General features: G+C 31.3%; 1 protein-coding gene across 10 annotated transcripts in view; it reads right to left on the bottom strand.

The window, feature by feature from the left end:
• The window catches only part of LOC117123299 (dystrophin-like), a 271,629-nt gene that overhangs the window by 179,794 nt on the left and 70,128 nt on the right, over positions 1–21,707 (bottom strand). For all 10 annotated transcript variants that reach the window (XM_033269187.1, XM_033269186.1, XM_033269185.1 and 7 more), the window contains 8 exons: positions 21,160–21,275; positions 17,267–17,424; positions 11,307–11,465; positions 8,193–8,374; positions 5,566–5,710; positions 4,558–4,648; positions 3,360–3,598; positions 1,902–2,084 (listed from right to left, as the gene is read on the bottom strand). In XM_033269187.1, coding sequence (XP_033125078.1) covers positions 1,902–2,084; positions 3,360–3,598; positions 4,558–4,648; positions 5,566–5,710; positions 8,193–8,374; positions 11,307–11,465; positions 17,267–17,424; positions 21,160–21,275 — 1,273 coding nt within the window. The remainder of the gene's footprint in view (positions 1–1,901; positions 2,085–3,359; positions 3,599–4,557; positions 4,649–5,565; positions 5,711–8,192; positions 8,375–11,306; positions 11,466–17,266; positions 17,425–21,159; positions 21,276–21,707) is intronic.

Raw genomic sequence — 21,707 nt, 5'->3', positions numbered from 1 at the left:
GTGTGTATGTCAACAATAATATGCTCAATGACAGTTAAATGGCTTCAACATGAGGGCGGCTATTTTATTTATTTACTTTGCAAACATACAACTTCGAAATGCCGGCACACACAAGAAAGGTACGTTCAACTTAATTACAAAAATATAAAAATACAGTTTGAATTACAAGTTAAGTAATCAAAAAAGAACTAGATGAAGATTCATCTACACAAGCACCGACAAAATATGCAGATATACACAAACTAAATTGTAGGCCTACATACAATATTAAAATACAATTCTTTTTTTTATCACTTAAATATCACTGCAATACTGTAACAAATAAAGAAAGTTAAACGCCTCTAACATGGCCTGCTTGTTGATATACTATCATTTCAATGGGATATGACTATTGTGAGTGCATTAGTATAAGTCATAAGTAGAGTTCAAATCATAACTACAAAGGACTTCTTTTTTAAAACAGTTAAATAAATAGAACTAGTGAAATTAGTTTACAAAACATAGGATAGATGGAGGAAAGCAGACCATCAAAATACTGATTGTAAAAAGACTTATCAGTACATCAGACAAGAAATCATTTACTTCCAAAAACACTTAAACAATCAAAATTAATATTTTGCACAGCGCCTTTTCCAGTTTTTCCAGTACGCTGTCATGAACGCTAATATATTCAGACTAGGTTAAAGTGTCTGTTTAATCTGAAAAACAAGATTTCTCCTGTAGAGGTAACACCTAGCAGAACTCCAGCTGTGATATCATAATTTAAGGTTGCGGCCAGGTCGTGCTTAGGTCACATGACTAATGCTCTATTTTATAGATGACCTTATAAATCCTGTTTTCAATCAGATATTTAGTTGATGTTACTTTGAGTAGGGATTTTTACTTTCCCTTTTTTCTTTCTATAATAATGTAGACATAATTGGTGACCATTCCGAAAGCTATTAGACCAGACATTGTTTAAAGAATACAGATGAACAACAAATAAGCTTGTTTGTTATCACTACCTGTCCTCAATCTTTCATTTAATATTTATTTGTTAATAAAATCATGTATGCCTATAGATAATACTTCTGCTCTGCTTACGATATTATACATCAAAACCTCTAGTAAAACTATAACAGCACTGACTATATTAAGATTAAGATTATGCAAAAAAAAAAAAAAAAAAATCTTTATAATACAAATCTACTTGATTCCATAATTTTAACTGCCATGCAGACATACAGTACTGTCATTGAAAACTCTAGTTCCAAATAAAAACTAATGTCCCTAAAACATTATATCAGTACTTGGTGTATTAAATCATTGAGATAAAAGAAATTATTTTTATTTATTCAATTCACATTTTATCAGCACCTCTTTATTATGATCATTTTTACTACCATATATGACATATGTGTCAAAGACAAGCCAAACATGTCACTCGTCGCAAACCATTTTTTAGAGATAATGGCCAAAACATGCTGGAATGTCAACATTTTTGAAATCTATTTTATTGCACTAAACTAACCTTTATATATCTATATATAATGATGTTGTTATTTTCTCCATTTTCAATGTTAAAACAACAATTTTTTTTTATGATTTGGTGATGGTTTCTGCCTGAGAAATGCCAAAAATTGTAAACTTTGAAGGCTGATTTCTCAAACATTGTTTTTTAAACAGCTGCTTCTTTATTAAGCTCCTGTAACTTCAAAACACAATGTCGGATTTAATAGATTCTTTTACCAGTTTATAGCTCTAATTTTACTGGTTAACTATGTAGTAATAAATAAAAATCAATTTTTGCAAGGAGTGACTGGCTTGGCTTGTCTTTGCCATATATTCTTTTACCCTTCAGTCTTTGTTTTCACAATAAACTCGCTGCAGCTGTAAAATGGATCACATGATCATCGTCTCACCTGTTTTGAGTTGTGTTCCACCTTCTGAACAATATTGTCCCATTTCTGAGCGAACTCTTCCAACTTATTTTGTATGTTTATTGTAGCTTTACTGTTGGTGGGTAAGTGTTTGATGACATCACCAGAGCTGCGATTGAGCCGGGCAAACTCCCGATGCTGTTCTTCTAGTTCTTCCTCAAGAACCTTCAAAATAAACAAAAAATGTTCATTAGGAAACACAAAAAGAATTATGTTTTTACCCAACTTGTCAATGTGTTACCATAATGTATAATACTCAGTACGTCCACAAATATTTGTGAAAATGAACCCCATTTTTTGTTTGAACACGCTCGGGTAAGCTCAGTGGTCTAGTGGTTATGAAACAAACTGGTTATCGGGAGGATGTGGGTTCGATTCTCACCCAAATAACTTGTAAAACATATGTAATATGAAGTCAGGATGGCCAAAAAAACATCCTCCAAACAAAAATAAAGTTACAACTAGAATACTAGATTCTTGAGTCTCCATTTTAGACCTTTGATCCTAAAAACAAAAATAATGTTGTATTGGTTAAGTTATAGTATTAGGCCTATAATTAGTGCATTGCTCTGTGGTTTGTATTCCTTTGTTTTACTTGTTTTCACATATAAACAACATACTTCAACATTTTTGAATAGATTGAGATATGGTCTACTGACCTGAGTAATGCCCACATGAAGTCAAAAATGTTAAAACAAAAAATGGGTTTAAAAATGTCCCTTTGTCTAGACATAAAATATACGAGAAGGCATTACTGTGGATTTCGCAATAAAAGATTTTTTTTTTGCAACATTTAAAGAAAACATATTTGCTAAAGCCTCAAATATGTGTTTCAGTGTTGTGTTCAGCAACACATAAAATATTTCTTTTAATTTATTCTGGTGATTTGTAAAATGGTACTTAGTAATGGCAATGGCTGTATACTTGTATTTGCGCATAATACTAGGTCTATATGTGCTTTCAACCAATAGAAGTTAATGAAAGAAACAAACTTTTAACTGAGATTTGAACAAGGAACCACATGAAACATAATGATAAAAAAAAAAATGTTAACAATTGAATTACTAACTAAAAACTTTAAAAGGCATATTTTCACAAAATTAAATTTTAGGCAAATACATAATACTGTTCATATATTGACATAGACCCTTAATGAAAAATAGAACTAAATTGAATTGAAACATACTACATATAACATTTCAACACACAAAAACAACAATACAAAAAAGGTTGCCCAAATTAAAAATAGAAATGATTAGAAAATACAGTAAAAACATATAAATAAACCCAAAGGAAGAGATATTAAAAAGTTGGCAAAACTGAATTGTTTCAATCTATGTTTCATCAGGAATTAATAACACATAATTAATCTTGATACTCAATTTTATTTGGGGTTTTCACATTCAAATATAGATAGTATATTTATACAAGAAAATTTACCTTCAATTTATTAACTTGTTGCATAGTAGCATTTGAATCATTGAAATCAACGTGTTGCATTTCGGCAAGCAGCGCTTCCTTGGAGCTGAGCCAATCTTCAAATCGTTTCTCCTCATCTTCCAGTTTCTGCCAGTTTAGTAACACCTCCTGAAGTACAGCCCATCGTTGCTCAGTCCACTGGCAGACCTTAGCCCAACGTTCCCCTAGACTGTTTAACTGTTCCTCAAGAAGGGCTGTTGCTATAAGATAAAAATATTCATTACCTGTAATTATATTGTTGATCTTTCAAATGATATGTGTAATCATTTTTATACTTTTGTGAATAACAAATATTTGTAACTAGTTTTTAAAAATTAGGAATTACAAGCACAAGAATGAAAACACAAGTTGTACACTGCAAAAACACACATCAATAAAAACACAAGAACAACACAAACAAAACAATGAAAACACAATCTCAACAATGAAAACACAAGCACAACAGTGAAAACACATAAACAACAAAGAAAACACAATCACAACAAAGGAAACACAAGCACAACAGTGAAAACACATGTACAACAATGACAAAGCCAATACAACTGTGACAACCTAAGTACAACATCAACAACACAAACTTGTAGAACATGAAAGCACAAGCACAACAGTGACAACACAATCACAACAATGAAAACACAAGCACAACAGTGAAAACACACGACAAAAAATGACAAAGTAAATACAACTGTGACAACATAAGTACAACAGCAACAACACAAGTACAATAGTAACAACACAGGTACCTGTATAACAATGAAAACACAAGCACAACAGTGACAACCAAAGCACAACTGTAACAATTTAAGCAGGGGTTCCCAAGTCTAGGAATGCTTGTTTAAACAGATCACTCATAAATGACATCTTCCATCTTGGGACCCCTGCTTAAGTATACCATTGGCAACACAAGTTCAACAGCAACAACAAAGTACAAGAGACAAACAAAAAGTACAAATTTTGCTCCTTTTTTAATTGGCTGTGATGTATCAGAATATATGCTGTATGTATAGGCATCTGACAGTTTAGCATGTCATTTTAAATCTGTAGAAGACTAGTATTTGATCACATCATACAAACTTTCGACCAATCAAAGTTGTTGCACATTTACACGAGCAGTAGAATGGTATTCTTTGCTATTATCTATGATTTTAAATGAACATACCATTTTCAGGACTATTTTCATCCACGACGACCACGAGATGTGTGAGGGAATTTACACGCACTTGTTCTTGCTCTAAGTCTTCCTGTAAATGCTGCAACAAAAACCACAAAAAAAAATCATTTTCATTTTCTTATCTATCATCTGACCTAATTTTATAAAAGCAGTCTGATAAAATAATTTAAAGCAATGCCAAAAAAAAATATGTTTTTCAAGATTTTGCATGACATTGAACAGCACTGAGAATTATACTAGACAATACATTAGATTACAAAAAATGCAAATATTTTATGACAGTTTAAATTAAATAATAACAAAATTTTACACCTTGAGGACATTCAGATATATTTATTTTATATATTATATTTTAAAAACATAACAGACTATTACAATCTGCATCTTAAAGACAACTCATTTGAATGATCTAAGTTTAATTCACTGGTTATTTATAGGAATTTAAGTCTTTATTGATGATTTTTAGTTGTTTTTATATTTTTTGGAATGTAGACTATACTTTTTTTTTATAAGTCTAAATGGTTATCATTTTGTCAAGTGAAAAAAGGTCCTTGACTCAGATTCTAAAAAATATACTGTGAATTTATGAACATTAGCTATTGTCAAAAATAAGGGAACGCATTCCAAAACTGGCAAACATTTAAAATCACACAACATTACCGAATATTAAAATCCATAATTATTATAAACAATGAAAAATATAAATGTATTATAGGTTCCGATTACAAATTTCTGTGGTTACTTATAGGAATTTAGGTCTTTACTGATGATTTGTTAATTTTTTAAGGATTGTAGGCTATAATTTTTCTATAAATTTCTTGTTTTTCAAGTGCATAAAGGTCCAACAAATGTGTCTTGTAAGTATACACATTGTTATTAGTATTACTTGATCCAGATTCTAAATAATATACTGTATTCTCGAATGCAAGAAAGAATTTATGATAATTTGCTTTACAGTAAGGGTATTTCTAGTCTGCACATGTCACCTTCACCTACCCTATGTTGATCAACCTGTGCTTTGATTTCCTCTAAGCTCGAACCAATGCTTGTTTGTGTAGTGATACTCCGCTCTGTTTTTGTAAGCCACTCGCCCAAGCCATCTAATTGCTGCTGTTGTAGATCCATCAGCACTTCGTGTAACCTGTTCAGATATAAATAGAGTAAACAATAATTAGAGTAAGTCCCACCAAGTCATGTGACAATTATGAAAATGTACCAACAATCAGTTATGTCCAATTCTATACCTCCATAGATATTAATGTACATAGAGTAGTAACAGATATCAGGATATTTTGCATCATGATAAGGATGATGAATTTTAATCTACCTCCATAGATGTCAATGTACATAGAGTAGTAAAAGATATCAGGATATTTTTTTGCATTATGACAAGGATGATAAATTTTACCTAAATATTACTTTGACATGTTTAAACTGTGACTTTAATCTAAACAAGCAATACTATTAAAGATGCTTTGAAACACAAACTATCTGCTACGTTCTATTTTATACTGTACATTGTTTTGCTACACCGTACAGTAATCTAATAGATCATGATGTTTACATTGTGAATACGGAGGATGAATTTCATCTAAATATTACTTCAGCATGTTTGAATTGTGACTTTAATCTAAACATGCTATCCTAAATTAAAGATGCTCTGAATTATCAACTGTCCAATCTTTAGACGAGACTTGTTCTATATCTTGTTTAGAGAACCTACCGCCCACCATTAATGATTTCAAATAAAAATAAAATTTCATTTTTGGCCAATTTAGCACACCCGCAGCCACACCACAAAGAAATGGAAATTTCATACAAAATAAAAGTTTTCTTTTTTATTATGCCAGCTTCTGCCTTGAAATCTCCAAAAATAAGATACATATATTTCTTCCTAATTATTTAAATTTTAAGCAACTGACCATCCCATTACTACACTGTTCACATTTACCAATAAAACTTTATTTTTACTTTCTTCTCCTCCTCCATCTGGATGTTTTTGGCAAAACCATTTGTTAAATAAGAAAACAAAATTTTATTTATATTTTTTTCTGCCCTCCTCTGATGATTTAAAAAAAATTATGTTTGTGAAACAAGGTATAAAAAAAGTCTTGCCTTGAATTAACGTGTGAAAAGGAGAGAAGAAACTTCGAAATCACAGTGAAGGGTGGACAGTTAAATTGGCATTTGACATTTAAGTATATTTTGATTGTTGTCCTATAAGTACTCAATCTTAATACCAAGGATGCAAGTTGAAAAAATAAATATTGAGTGGCAACAATAAAAGTCATCAGTTCACAAAGGTCGACAAGCAAGATGCTGGTGGGAAGAATTTCAATGATGAAAGAGCCAAAACCATGTCATTAATAATCGTGAAAAATTATAAATCTTCAGAGCATAAAATTAATAAAAAAAAATTAATATTATATTTTTCGCATTAAACATTATCTTGTCTGCAGTGAAGCATGCTATAGAATACAGCATTAAGATTAAAGAGCTATATTCTGAAAGATGAGATAACTTTATTGTCCAACATTCACTGGAAATTTGTTTTCTGTTTGACAATATGAAACTTCTAAATGCAAAACTATGTATCATCAAAATAATATAATGATCAGAAATGTTGTATCATGCTTTTCCAAATGTATGTCTTTACTAATACTATATAGTTGATTACATTTTACTATAGAGTAAAATGTAATTTTGATAAAAACATATGAAATGTTGCATATGCATATTTCTTTTTATATGATTAGTTGAAATTTGCATACATTAATATCAAACTAGATGAAATTATGTTATTTACTGTTAACTGGGAACAGTGGTAGAGATTTCAAGAATAGAGTAAGCATTCCCAAATGGAAATGACACTCAGTTTTGTTTCAGACAACAGACCAATTTACGAGAACTGAAATTTTTCAATAAAATTGGTGATTTCAGAAATGTGTTATACTACCCCTTCCCTCACCCCCACCTTAAAAAGATATTGTAATAACTGTCACTGGCTCTGAAATTGGTTAATTGGGAAGGAAACTATTGGGGATGGTAATTTACTGAAAGGTAGGATTTAATGAGGATGGGGACTTATTGGGAGAAGATGTTGGTAAGAAGATTAGTTGGCAAAAAGATTTATCGGTACAGGTAATTTATCGAGCAGGATGTGGCCAACTTACTTATTCAGTGAATTGTCGTCATCTAAATCTTAATTAAAATCATTAAAAACCTTCACATAGCAATTACCATGAACTTCGATACAACACAACTCAAAGATTTCACACAAAGAAAAAAAAAGTTGGATTTTTATTATTTAGAAACGGTTTGGCGTAGCGGAAACAGTTTGGTTTCCAAACCTCGAGGTCGGGGTTTCAATCCCTCCTGGTACACTTCGCTTGTGTCTATGAGCAAGGCACTTTCCCTGCATTGCTTCTCTCCACTCAGGAGCATAAATGGGTACCAGGTGGGGTTGCCTGTTCCTGCACTTTTTACCAGCAGCAACACTTAAAAGCATGTGGACACAATAATCAAGGAAAAGAAGTGTTTTGTATCCACAAAATAGGATGTGTGCTACAAGGAAAGGTGCTAATTAAATGATATAAATAATGATAATCATTATTAGAACTTACTGTGATTGTCTTTCCATTGCAGAAACTCTTAAGTTTTCCCATCGATTATTCAATAAGCTCATTTGTTCTCGTATTTCGTTTTCAACTTCGTCTGAAATTTCGCCATTTAATATCAACTGGTTTCCGTTTTTTAAGGCGTCACCGACACTTCCCTGGTGATCAGTGAGTTCCATCATGAAGTCCTAATATTGAAAAAGATTGCACATAAACATTTTAAAAATGATTTTGTCTCAATTCTCCAATTTCATTCATCAAACATAATTTTGATTAACATTATATTTTAGTTTTTCTGTGAACCCTCTCATAGCTGAAGTAGTAAAGCAATGCCATATAGTTTATATTGAAGTAGTTATATTTATTGGTTAAATAAGCAAGGGTCCTAAGTTGAAAGAAGTCATTTCTAGGAGATCTGGTTAAATGAGTTTTCTGAACATATCTAATATTTATTTGCATATGTGCCCATCACAACATGGTCTCAGGGAGATCACAAATGAAGTAAAAGTAAAAACATGGAAATATCATGAATTTGGAAAAGGCTCATGTCTCAGCCACAATATTTTGAGGCCAATATTATTTACGAACCCAGTTAAAATTATTTACTAGCCTATTTCAACGTGCTAATTATTACATTTAGGCGACGCTTGCTGTAGACTGGCATAGTGTTTTCGGAAATAAATACATTTTATACACATGCGCAGATCGATTCGCCAGCAGCAGCGAGTCGCCAGCAGCGAGATGTCACTTCAGCAAAACACTATTGTACACGGTACCAACGCTGTTCTAATATAGACAATGGGTCGTGTCTCATATTATTTGTTATATTTTTATTATTCATTATTTTCACTTGACTCGCATAAATAATTTTGTTCGAAGAACATTTTATGCAGTTTTACTTCGCAGCACTTCACTTGCAATTTGCAATTTCTAGTAATAACATTATTGTACCACAATGGAGTAATCGTCAAGGCAAGAGAACTATTTTGTATCATTCCACATGACACAACAACATGACACAACAACATGAGTGATCTTCCACATGACACAACAACTAATTTCATGAACATGACAACTTTATCTTTTAGAAACTCTCTTAATTATGTTTATGTTACTTGCATTTGCTTTTCAATATTTGTTTAATATGCAACTATGCTACTTTGAAAAATAGTACACACGTACTGAAAGTGCATGCAGTAAAAAGACGAAAGAAATAAATAAATAAATGAAAGCGACCAATAAAAAAAGTTTTAATAAACCCTCTATTTAAGATAATAATTTAAGACATTTTTTCTCACAGATTACAAATTAAAGTGGAAAATGCTATTCCATTTCTATACTGTACCTAAAATTAAATGCTGAAATCGGAAATGCAACAGAAAATTAACATAAAGTAACCTCAGCTATGTGATGTACTTTTTTCAGTGATTGGAATAGAACCGATTATCTAATTATAGTGTATCATTAACAAATCGAACGGTTAGGTGTTGTATAAAATCAATGAATATTATACAGATAGTCGAAAAATCTACAAATAATTAAATTCAGAAGTAATTTAATTAAAATTTAATTTCATTTCTTAAGGCACGAGTGTCAAGGATATGCCAATAAGCGAACTCAATCATTATCCTAGGTGGCATATCCATTAAACATGGATATTAGAGGAATCTATTTCTTCAAATAAAAATTATGCAAAAATAAGCAATCGTTTCTAATAGAATGGATGATTTATTGAGGAAATTGGTTGCTGTCAAGAAGATAATTATTATGGTTATGATGAAAAATGTGCTTCGACCTCAGTATATTCGCAATTACAATTTTGGTGGGATCAGAAAATGTAATACAGTACTTTTTGTCCAATGACCTCAGGGAAGTCTTAAACTGCATTCACACCGAAGCTGAATTTAGTTCGTATGGCTAACGAAACGAAAAAAGAATATCGTATCAGTGGTAAAGAATAGAGGCGCGTACTAAGACGTGTATCAAAAACGTTCTACGAACCAAATTCATATTCGGTGTGAATCTACCTTAATGGGGAGGGACGCAAAGGTTACGCAAGATGTCTGGATGACTAAATTAGAGGGTGCTAGCTGACAAAAAATGGTGATACAGTAGGTGACCTTAACTACTTCAGCATATTATTTGCTTAGCATTTTTTTTTTTTTGGGTGGGGGGGGGGGGAGGGATGATACAACTGGATGCTCCAATAAGAGAAATTCCCTTATGCAAACTACACCTTCCGACCTGACATCAGCACCAACATTGCTTGAAAAAGAGGAGACAGCCAAGACGGAACTTGAATAAATTTACATGGATTAGGGATAATGTAATCGGAAAGGAAAGAATGTCCAGATTAGCAATATATACACAATGCAAGGTGCAATACACTTATTAAATGAACTGTACAGCAATTGAACTAAAGAAATTGCTCTCCTCGCTTGTCAGATAATCTTGCAGATGCTCATATATCAATTGTGCTTAAATTATGTTTGTTTTAATGTTAATGTGTGTTTGTGTCTGATATACCTGTACTGTACATATTATATATATCCTGTATGTGTGTGTTAATATGTTGATGTGTTTGTTTATCTACATACGTATTTAGATTCACTGATTTATGTATGTTTGTTTTAATGTTAATATGTGTTTGTGTCTGATATGCAGTAGTTGCGTTTGTATGTTGTGCCTAAGAATATATTTTGGGATGTGTGTATGTATACATATTTATTGTATACATGTACCTATTATTTATATCCTGTATGTGTGTGTTAATATGTTTATGTGTTATGTTTATCTACAAATGTATTCAGATTCACTGAATTATACTCTGGGAGTTGAATTATACTCTGGGAGTTGCATAGGATGATGCATATATATGTGTGGGTGGGGATGGTGTGAGAAGATACAAGATGCTTTTTCCCCGATTACATAATTTAATTTCCAATCATTTTTATATGTTTGCATATCATTTTTAATGTTATCTTTCTAAATATCTAATAATAAAACTTGCATTATGAATCAAAGTTCATCAAATTTTATTAATTACTTTATCATTATTGTTGAAAATAAAAGCTAAAATTCTGTTTATCAACAAGAGTAAAACAAAATGAGTAATAGTACCTCATGCATGTGAAACTGTTCTTTAGCTCGATCAACATCTTCTGACATGGGTTCCTGTAAGCGGAGCTGTTCTTCGGCCTCTAAAAGCCAAGTCAACACATTCTCCATCATAATCTGATATTTCTTTAGGTCAATGCCACTTACATCTGTTGACAGAGGCTTTGAAAGAGAAATAGAATATTAAGTCAGATAGAACCAAAAGGGCACCATTATATACAGTCCTTAACACCTCAACTGTAATTAATGTACTTTAATGTTTTGGATGATAATGAATATTTTAGAAAACACATATGTCCCCCATCGGGATTCGAACCCACGGCCTTCTTATTAACGTTCTGATTCTCTACCAACTGAGCTATGAGCCCAAGTGATAAACACCCTTGGACTTTCCCATTTGGACACGTTTTTTTCAAGGTAATATGCAATGGATAATAATAAATCACATGATAGTAATTCATAATTTAATGTTATGGTTATACAACATTATAATATTAAAACATATTACAGTGATGAAACACTTCAACTGTTTTTCCCCTAATCATGAATACAGTTATGTTTACCAAGTAGAACTACATGCATATAATACTTACACCAACTTTTTGTATGTTTAGAAAACATACAATAATAAAAAAAAAAATAAATAAATCTTACAACATCCCATAATGCTATCTTATTCTTCTATTTCTTATTTTTTTTTCTTCCTATTTATAATTTTTTTTTTATCTTCACTATATTAACCATAGGCCTACTATCTTTATTGGCCAACAACCTGAAAACAATCCTAAATGGCCCCTTTTGAAGTATTAACTACAACTCTCAAAAATGTGGTATCCATATAAAATTGTTGATGTTTTTGTTTGTAGGCTAATGAACCTAATCATGTAACCGAATCTAGAAGCTAGCTGTACCCTATCGAGACATTCCTACTTGACAATATTTGCTAAGTAGTCCTGCGTAAGGTTGCTCTAGGCCTGCCAAGTGCTCCAATCAGGAAGTCTTTAATCGTTTTGAATTACTTGTCATAATTCCTTTCATGTCCAGACAGAAAGGTCTTGCTTGGGCTAAGAAGGTACTGTAGTGCGGCATAAAGCCTGTCTGTTTTTTTTTCATTTCTATGGATAACCCATAATGAAATAATAAACCCTGCAGAACTGAAACCCTTTTTCACATAAAAAGAAAAATATTTTATTACTATTTAAAGATTTTCTTTGGTAATATGGTAACTCTCAAACATTCTTTAAAAAAAGAAAAGAATTACTTATTTATAACATATCAAATGAATTATCAACTTCCATTTCAATTACAATTATTCGTCTTTCACTGATTTAGATATTTTACTATAAAAAATCTTAAAAATTAACTGAAGTTTTTATTAAGGATTTTTTTCAATTCAATTATTTAGGGCCTATAGATTTCTAATTTTCACTTGAATGGTAACTTAATAAATTTAAATATTTAATTGTTTGTTCAAGTACATTAGCTAACCTTAGCATACAAAGGTGTTGTATAAGAAATTATTTTTGTTCTTTTTGTTAAGCTACGCTCTTCTTTTCTCATACACATCAATTTCATTTCTTTATCAATATCAACATATACAATTTTTTTGTATTCTGCTGTCAACAGTTTCAAAACTCTAAGCAGTCTTGATACCTCTTGATATCTACAGTACTTTATGTTTAATCACACAAGTCATTTTCTTTATTGACAAGCACCTAGATATGTTATAGTAATTCTGACCTTTTGTTGAGTCAACGTTCTTCAACAATAATTACTGTAAACAGCAATCATTCAAAAGCGATAGTTACATTAAGATTAAATTATGACTTTTTTCATAATGATTTGAACATTACTGACTGCTCCTATATTAAACTATTGTATATGCCCATATATAGTACTGATGCACCTATATATGGTCATGATGTGATGTCATCATGACCATATTTATGCATGTCCCATGTTTTTGTCAAATAAAATTTAATAGGCTGGACGGGATTTTATAGCAATCATTCCAAAGCGACAATTCTGCAAGTTCAAATTATTCTGTGAGCCAATACAATTGATCTGAGCATTACTGACTGTACCTTTAAAAATAATAACTGCTACAGCAATTATCATAAATAATAATTTAAAAAAAAGTCAAATTAAAAAAGACTTGGAAGGATATGCGAACACAAACACTATAACAAATCATCCTGCCTTGATAAATGGAAATAATTGTGTAAAGCATAATGTCGCAAGCTAGACCACATTAAGAAGACGACAGCAATCATAGAGCGAGTATTTTGTATGTTCAGTCATTATTTCTGTGAGAGCACATAATGTGAAAATTACTCCGATTTAAGCACACTGCTATAGCAATCACATTCAAGTTACAATCATGAACGTTAAAATCACAATTTTACAAACCAACATTCCATTAATTTGCTGCCTGCCCCTTTAAAAATACTGTTAAAATACAACCATCATGATTGTACAGCTAGGTTCGAATCTTGATTTATTACTTGCGCAAGTTCACATAAAATAATGTGAAATTTACTGTCTGCCTATAAAATACTTTTACTAACAAAATCATCATAATATAAATGATAGTTCCACTTGTACAATACATGATATGCATGGGTTCACATAATAATGTTAATATTATTGACTGCATGTTTATATAATGCATTATATATAAGCATTAAATATAACAAGTTTATAAAACATTACACTCTAGTTATCACTTTAAAGTGATATCAAATTACATCTTGTGGTACAAGGATCATCTACAGTAAGTCTTATATGCCATATATTAATAATTTATTAATTTATTATTATTATTATTACTATTATTATTATTATTATTATCATTATCATCTAGAACTGATCAGAATGATTATTATCAGTAAATAAAATTCATTGGTTTGCATTATGCACATACTGTATCACAGTATGAATAGCATAACCCCTTTAAATTCAACACATATGCAGTACATTATGTATGCTACTGTATTCTACAATATATTATTTTATGTTCATGTATTTTTCGAGTTAAAATATTTAAGTCAGCTGTTGGAAATAGTAATTACTTACTACTAAATTTATATTGTTTAGGTAAGGCAACATCTTACACGATTTCATACAATAATTGCTATTATTGAGACATAAAATATTAAACTTCTTATCAAGCTTCAATCAATACGTCATAGGAAAATAACCGCATTACTTTCTATCATCGTTAAATCAATAAGCGTGTGCCAGCACGTCTATCACGACCTGTCCAGCACTCCGGGGATGCCCTTTCTAAATTGTCTAACTTCTTTTCCACGTTACGTACATGCTTTTTCTATGAACTGCAATTAAGCGATAAAATCCAAGACTTGTTGAAGTTGGCAACAATGTATAAAGCGCACCGCTAGAATCAAGGCAGGTTACGCTTTATACAGGATGAGTGGTGGCTACTGATATGAGCTGGCTAGGTGCCAAGCGCTGGAGTAAATTCCTTTAGACCAGTTGGCGATTCTTAGTTTCAAATACAGAATTGATCTTATAACAATATCAATTATTATCAAAGACCAATTATTTCACAATATTTTCAATTATTTATTTCTCCTCTTTTTTTCAATTCTACTAAATATCATTAATAAAGAGATTTAAAACTAGATTTTTAAACATACAAGTTTGCCACAAATTTCATCAGAAAATGACAACACATGTCTACAATCAACTGCAGTAAACGAAATATGAATTCGTGTTTCGAAAGTGTGTTTGGATGGGTTTAAAATTCTCTTTATGAGCCAATTCTTAGCATTTGCTAGGTCATGATTGCCAACACCTGAATTAAACATGGCACTCTAAAGATCGAGTTACTAGGTGTGTCTAGAATACCAAAAAACTTTGAATTACAAACATTCATTGGGATACAGGAGTCAAGATATTTACATTTTTAAAGGGATTGGCATGATAACCATGTCTTTAATAATGCCACATATTTTTATTATTATTATTATTATTATTATTTTTTATTTTTTTATTTTTTTTTATTTTTTTTTTTTTTATTTGTTTGATTTTTTAAATATAATCTATATATCATACAAACATAGTATAGCTTAGTCTACATTATTATTACTATTATTTATACTTTTTTAAATATAGAATTTTGAATTGATCTGTCTACATTATTATTACTATTATTTATTTATATTTTTTAAATATAGAATTTTGAATTGATCTGAAGAAAGAGATGAATATAATTGATAAAAGGAAAACATTCTTAAAGTAATTGACAAGGGAAGGAACAGAGTCCAAACAGATTACAAACGAAAAGGAGACAGACAAAGGAAAACAAGACAAAACAATACAAACAAGATATTATACTGTATATAATTATTGTGTAGTACTGCATGAAGAATTATGAGGATTATAAAAATTATTGATTGCAATTGTTATTTACTGGATGATGAATTGATTTTATTCTTTTAAGATATATTGCACTTAAAAGAATAAAAATTCAAATATTCTCGAAACGGGGTGGGTGGGAGTGAAGGGGAAGGCTCTAAAGATAAAATAAGTTTCATAATCAGTAAATCCAGGTCTGTTTTAATCAAGAAACAATTGGCATTATTGTCAATCTGCTGGCCTACACTTCCTACAACCTACTTTCATACCATACTTGAATGGGAAAATCATTCTTTCTCCTTCGGTTATGTTTTCTGTATTCGTAACATCTACATTTTCCTGTGATATAAGGCTGAACATTTTATCACATTTCACACTCATGGTTTTATTCATATTCTCGTAAAATCTATCATTATCCTCTGCCGATCAAGAAAGGTAATTGACATGCAGAACTTCGCACACAGAAATGAATCTTCGCAATACAAATCTGATGTAATCATACATTAAGAAATGTTAACTTTCTTGCAAACTGGGTTAACCAACTGCTTGAAGAAACAAACACATACAGTTATGGCACAACAGTCAAGTAGCATACCTTTCAAACCAAGATCATCGGTTCAAATACTACTAACTGTCGGCTTACATTCACCAAAACAATCACCATCAATGTTTTGTAAACCATTAAAAAAAATATATAGTATTAAAATCCCCTACTGACTCTAATAAGATTAAGAATAGGTTTAAGGTTAAATTTTACCATTATTAATTATTATTAATTTCATTCAAAGCCTGGCTCCAGAAAAAAAAAAATTAATAATTTTACAAAATTTATATTCTAAGACATACAATGAGTGCAAAAAAATGGCTAACGAAATATTTTTCAATTTTCAAAAATTGGGAAACTGTGGTATTAATATATTTTTTTAACCATTAAAAAAAAAAATCCTGATTATGTCTTCAAACACCCTTTCACTATCTTAGAATATTGATTTGTACAGCATAAAAAATATTTGAAGTTTGTCTTTAAAAAGTTTATAAGGAAACACGCATTTACATTTTTGGCACTCGTTAGTACTAGATTTGATGAAATAAAATTATGTTAACTACATTTCTATGAAAAATGAAACCGATTTTAAAATGTTTTATCCACTGTAATTTCTATGAATTGGTTTAAATTTAAAAAAACAGAAAACACATTAGTATCACTAGCATTGGGTTAGCCTACATTTCTATGAAAAATGAAACTGATTTCAAAACTTTTCTACTGTAATCTCTATGAATTAGTTATTATAAAAACACATTTATAATATCATTATAATTATTAATGGGTTGGCCTAACTACATTTCTATAACAAACAAAACTGATTTCACAACTTTTGTATCTACAATAATTTCTATGAATTGGTTTTTATTATAAAAACATGTTAAAATTTTCATTACTATTATAAATCAATGGTTAGCCGTACAATGTATGTCATTATTCAGAAAAGAAAAAACAAACAAGAATCACACCTAAAAATCAATATTAGTAATAAACAAATAATCTACAGTGAAATCCAATTATAAAGATTAAATATACTTACACGAGAAGTGGCGTGCTCTACCGGTGGTTTGACGGTGCCGTTGGTAGCATTACGAGTGGGCTGTGGCTGTATGAGAGCGGGCTGCTGAGGTAGTACTTGATATAAACTTGCAACGTACATCCAAATAGATTTCTTATCAGGATGATCAACATGGACATCTATAGATAAAAAAAAGTTGTGAAATGTCAACAATTCACAGCACAAAAAAAAATGGGGGGGGGAAGAGGGATAGGAATCTACTTCCGAGATTGAGAGATAACTTAAAATTTTATAGCTTTGGCACAAGACAGATGTGGAGTACTCATTCTTACAACTTACTACTCCACTAAGGGTCCAACAGCATCACGCACAATGACAGGGGCTGCGAGCTAAACTAGAACACTAGGGTAATCCCCCTACTCATCTCATCAGGAAAGATGTTCTGGATTCTTTGAAGTGCACAAAAGACAGTTGTTTATTTTTTTATTACACTTGTGACGTTTTCAGATTGCATTAGCTCTGACAGAGTGTAAATGCAAAAATAAATCCAAACTAGCCAGTAAAGCCACTGTAACTGAACTCCGCCATGGGTAATGGTTCCCTAGCTCTAGGTCAATACTGCGCAATTGCAAATGGTAACTGCTTAAAGATGGTACAAAGTGTAATATTTCAACTTTGAAGCAAACATTCAGTAATTCCCATGGTGTACAGCTGATGTTTCAGAATTCAAATTATCAGCTCTTTTGAAAGTAATATGTTGACCAAAATTGGCTTGAATTGGAATGATACTGTTACCATTTGAGGGTTTTTTTTTTGTCTTTTTAGTTTTGGATATTTTCCCATGGCAGCTTCTAATATATTTCAACTGTTAGTTATATTTTTTATAACTTTTTTTACCTATAATTTCAATTTTGTTTTGCCAATATAATTTGTTTTTTTCACATTTCATAAAAACTGTAGTTAGCAAACATATACACTGCGGTCATAAAACCTGGCTCAAAATAACGCCGATCCACAGACTTGTCATGTGACCTTTTCAAGCCATTCTGAATAATGTTTTAATTTTGACCAGACAAAAATGGATATAATGCATCGTAAAAATGCTGATGGCATTCATAAAAGCACTTTGTTTACGTAGACATTATTTTATAAATTGGACAATTACTAATACTTTTAAGTGATGGAACATTTGCTCCAGCATAGATGATGATAGAATTAAAAATTATTACAGAATGGAACTGAAGAAACTGTTAGAGCTGTGGTTGCGATTCATATCTTTGACTCCAAAATCCAGGTTTGAATCCTACTCTGCCCCGCACAGTTGTGTGCTAGGACAAGCCAATATATTTACAAAGTGACATTGTAAATAAATGTCATGGGTTTCTGCTAGTTTGAAACATATCAACAGTCAATCCAACAAAAAAGAATACAGAAACAATATTATATGTGTTCGTTCTTTTCAGGAGGACTATAATTTTTCAAGTCTGTGGTTGAGCCTACTAAATATTCTGACAAAATACGAAATAAAAAATATTAAGATATCTGTTTGTACTACAACAAGCCTCATATAGCCATAAAGAACCTAATCACTGTTAATTGCTAAGTTTTTTATTCTTATTTCTTCATTATTACCAAATATTCATGGACCTTCTCATTACTACCATTTGAAAATATTACCTTTTTCAATAAGCTATATAAATTAGTATTAGTACATATGTCCATTATGAAGCTACTGATTCAAATCAGTTGAAGACAATAGAATTATTTTGTCTGGCTATGCAAAGAAGAAGCAGCCAGCTAGACGTGAACCTCAGCGGGGAATCCAGAATTTCAAAATAGAGGGCGCACGGGGAGGTACTTTCATAGATGGAAAATTTGTGATTATGGCACCTCTAGATGGCCGGAAATTGTATTCTCAGACTTAAAATTTGAAATCCACCACTGGATCTAAAACACAACTTAAAGTCAGGGGTGGCTCCAAAAATTTGCCGACAAGGGGTCTGGCATGTCTGACAGATGTGTCCGAACCAATGGGCCGACTAGAGCCTCGTTCTGGGTCCGGGAATAAAAAATCTCTATAGCGTTCACTGTGAGAGCTTTACGGCTTAACATGGTACAAATTGTGCTTTTAGACACACAATATTAAAGGCAATCAAAATAATGTTATTTGGATAGGTAAATTATTAGTTTTTAAATTTTTGATCAGATGACCTTGTCATTGCGTCGGACAATGGGGGATCCAGGCCTTTTCGACAGGAGGGAAAAAGCCCCCCTCAAAGATTCAATTTCAAATGTTATATAGATCACTATGGTTGTGTACACAGGCAAACTTACGTTTGCCTCCCTACACCCATGTGTATCGTTGGGTGCTAGTTTGTTGCAGAACGGGATATTAGAGAGCTTTCGCTTTGTTCAATGACACGAAGCTAGAATAGAATAACTCATGCTTGGGCACTCTGCATTCTCTGCATACATGGATTTGGCCAAATTGCTTCATGGAATCCACGCAACGAGAACTTAACTTTCCCGCATGTGCTGATGACTTTCAGTGGCGTCATTACATTCTACGTCCTACGAAAGCTCCCTGTTGATATGATGTGCAGTTCAAGCGTTCACTTCACAAGGATCTGATTCTAGAATATTTCTAGGCTATCAGCGAGATGTATGTTTTTTAATGACATACAAGGTACTAATGTTGACAGAACTTTGACAAATGGTCTTTGGATTGTAAAAGGCTACATTTAAAATAAAGAACTTACTCACAAAAGAAACATGCATTTTAAAATACAATATTGTAAAGTGCTTTTATGTGTTGAGAAAAAGCCTAAAAATTTTACATTATAAATGCACAAAAAATATAGAGATAGGAATTACCAGTATTTATAAATTGATATTAAGATTCTAACAATTTAATAATACCAACAGCTTTGGAGTTTTCACCCTTTAAGCCCACCTCCTGTTAAAAAACATCTCAGATGTCACTAAAAGTTTCACCTTTGCCATTATCACTTTCGAAAAGAAAGGACAATTGGGAGACAGTCTCAGCTTTACTCTATCAGAAATATCCAAGATAGAAGATACAACAAAAAAACCCAACATATTTTCAAAAGAATTTCTTCATTATGAGTTATTCTTCATTGGGTTTTTGATCAGACTCAAGGATGAAAATCATATTTGCATGATTCGTAAAAATATAAATAGTTTTGTTTTTTTTATATATGTCGTTGGATTTATCGAATATATCGAGGTCTTAATATATGGTAAATTATACACAAAAAGGGAAGAAGAATAAGAAAAAAAAAATGAAATCCAACTTGAAAATAATCATGGAAATAAATAATTCATAAAAACTGACAGACAGAAGGCACCAATATTACTGAGCAATATTGCATGAACAAGCAGTGGTTTGAAAGTGGAGTGACTGGCAAATTCAGTATAATATTAGGTAGGTGAGATTTCTTTATAACTTATTAAGTGAATCCGTTACTCGCCCATAACAATGATTTCGATTAAAAATTAAATTTTATTTTTTGCCAATCAGTGCACCCAACAATATGAAAAAAAATGGAAATTTCAGAAAAAAATAAAGTCTTCTTTATTTTTATTATGCCTATCGCTGCCTTGAAATCGCCAAAAATAAGATGCATTTCTTCCTAATTATGTACATTTAAAGCATTTATCCATCCCATTACTACACTGTTTACATTCACCAATAAAATTCAATTTTTATTTTCCGAATTTTTTTGGCGAAACTATTTGCTAAATAAGAAAACAACATTCTATTTCTATTTTTATTTTTCGCCCTCCTCCGACGATCTTTAAAAAAACAAGTTCGCGAAACAAGGTAATAAAAAATATTATGGTAAATTATATAATATTGTTGCCTGTACAGAAAATATAAGAATTAGAGTTACCTTCAGGATCCAATAACTTTGCAATATTCATGGATTCATGTGCAGCATCAAATGCGTGTTGAAGTCTAGATTCAGGGGTGTTCTTTAGCATTGCATTGTAGTCTAACTGATCTGGTCTGCAAAAAAAAAAAAAAAACACATTTATGCTGAAATGATATACTAGCAAAACTCAACCTTTGAGATATTTTTGTAACATGCTTCTATCGAATTTTTTTCAGTTTTTAAAGTATACACCTTTTCAAAGAAACAAGAGAACAATGAGGAAATCAATCCTAACTTCATGGCTGCCAACCCACCATATCATTGACCCAATTGCCCATCCTTAAAATCCATTTACTATTTAGAGTTTACCAATGTTATCACTCACCCACCCTTTAATCCAATATTTAATTTACTTTTCTGTGATGTGTTTTTAACTCATTTGCAAATTGTATTAATTATTAATTTTAATGTGACCCTACATGTAGGCACTTCTGCTATTTTCAATTGTGGTTTTCTTCCCTGTCTTTTTACCGTATTTTGTACCTTTGCTTAATTAACATTTATAG

This window comes from Anneissia japonica, unplaced genomic scaffold (assembly GCF_011630105.1).
Source record: "Anneissia japonica isolate Jap-2015-1 unplaced genomic scaffold, ASM1163010v1 scaffold287741_len385558_cov193, whole genome shotgun sequence".
Taxonomy (NCBI): domain Eukaryota; kingdom Metazoa; phylum Echinodermata; class Crinoidea; order Comatulida; family Comatulidae; genus Anneissia; species Anneissia japonica.
This window is presented reverse-complemented; position numbering and strand designations above follow the sequence as displayed.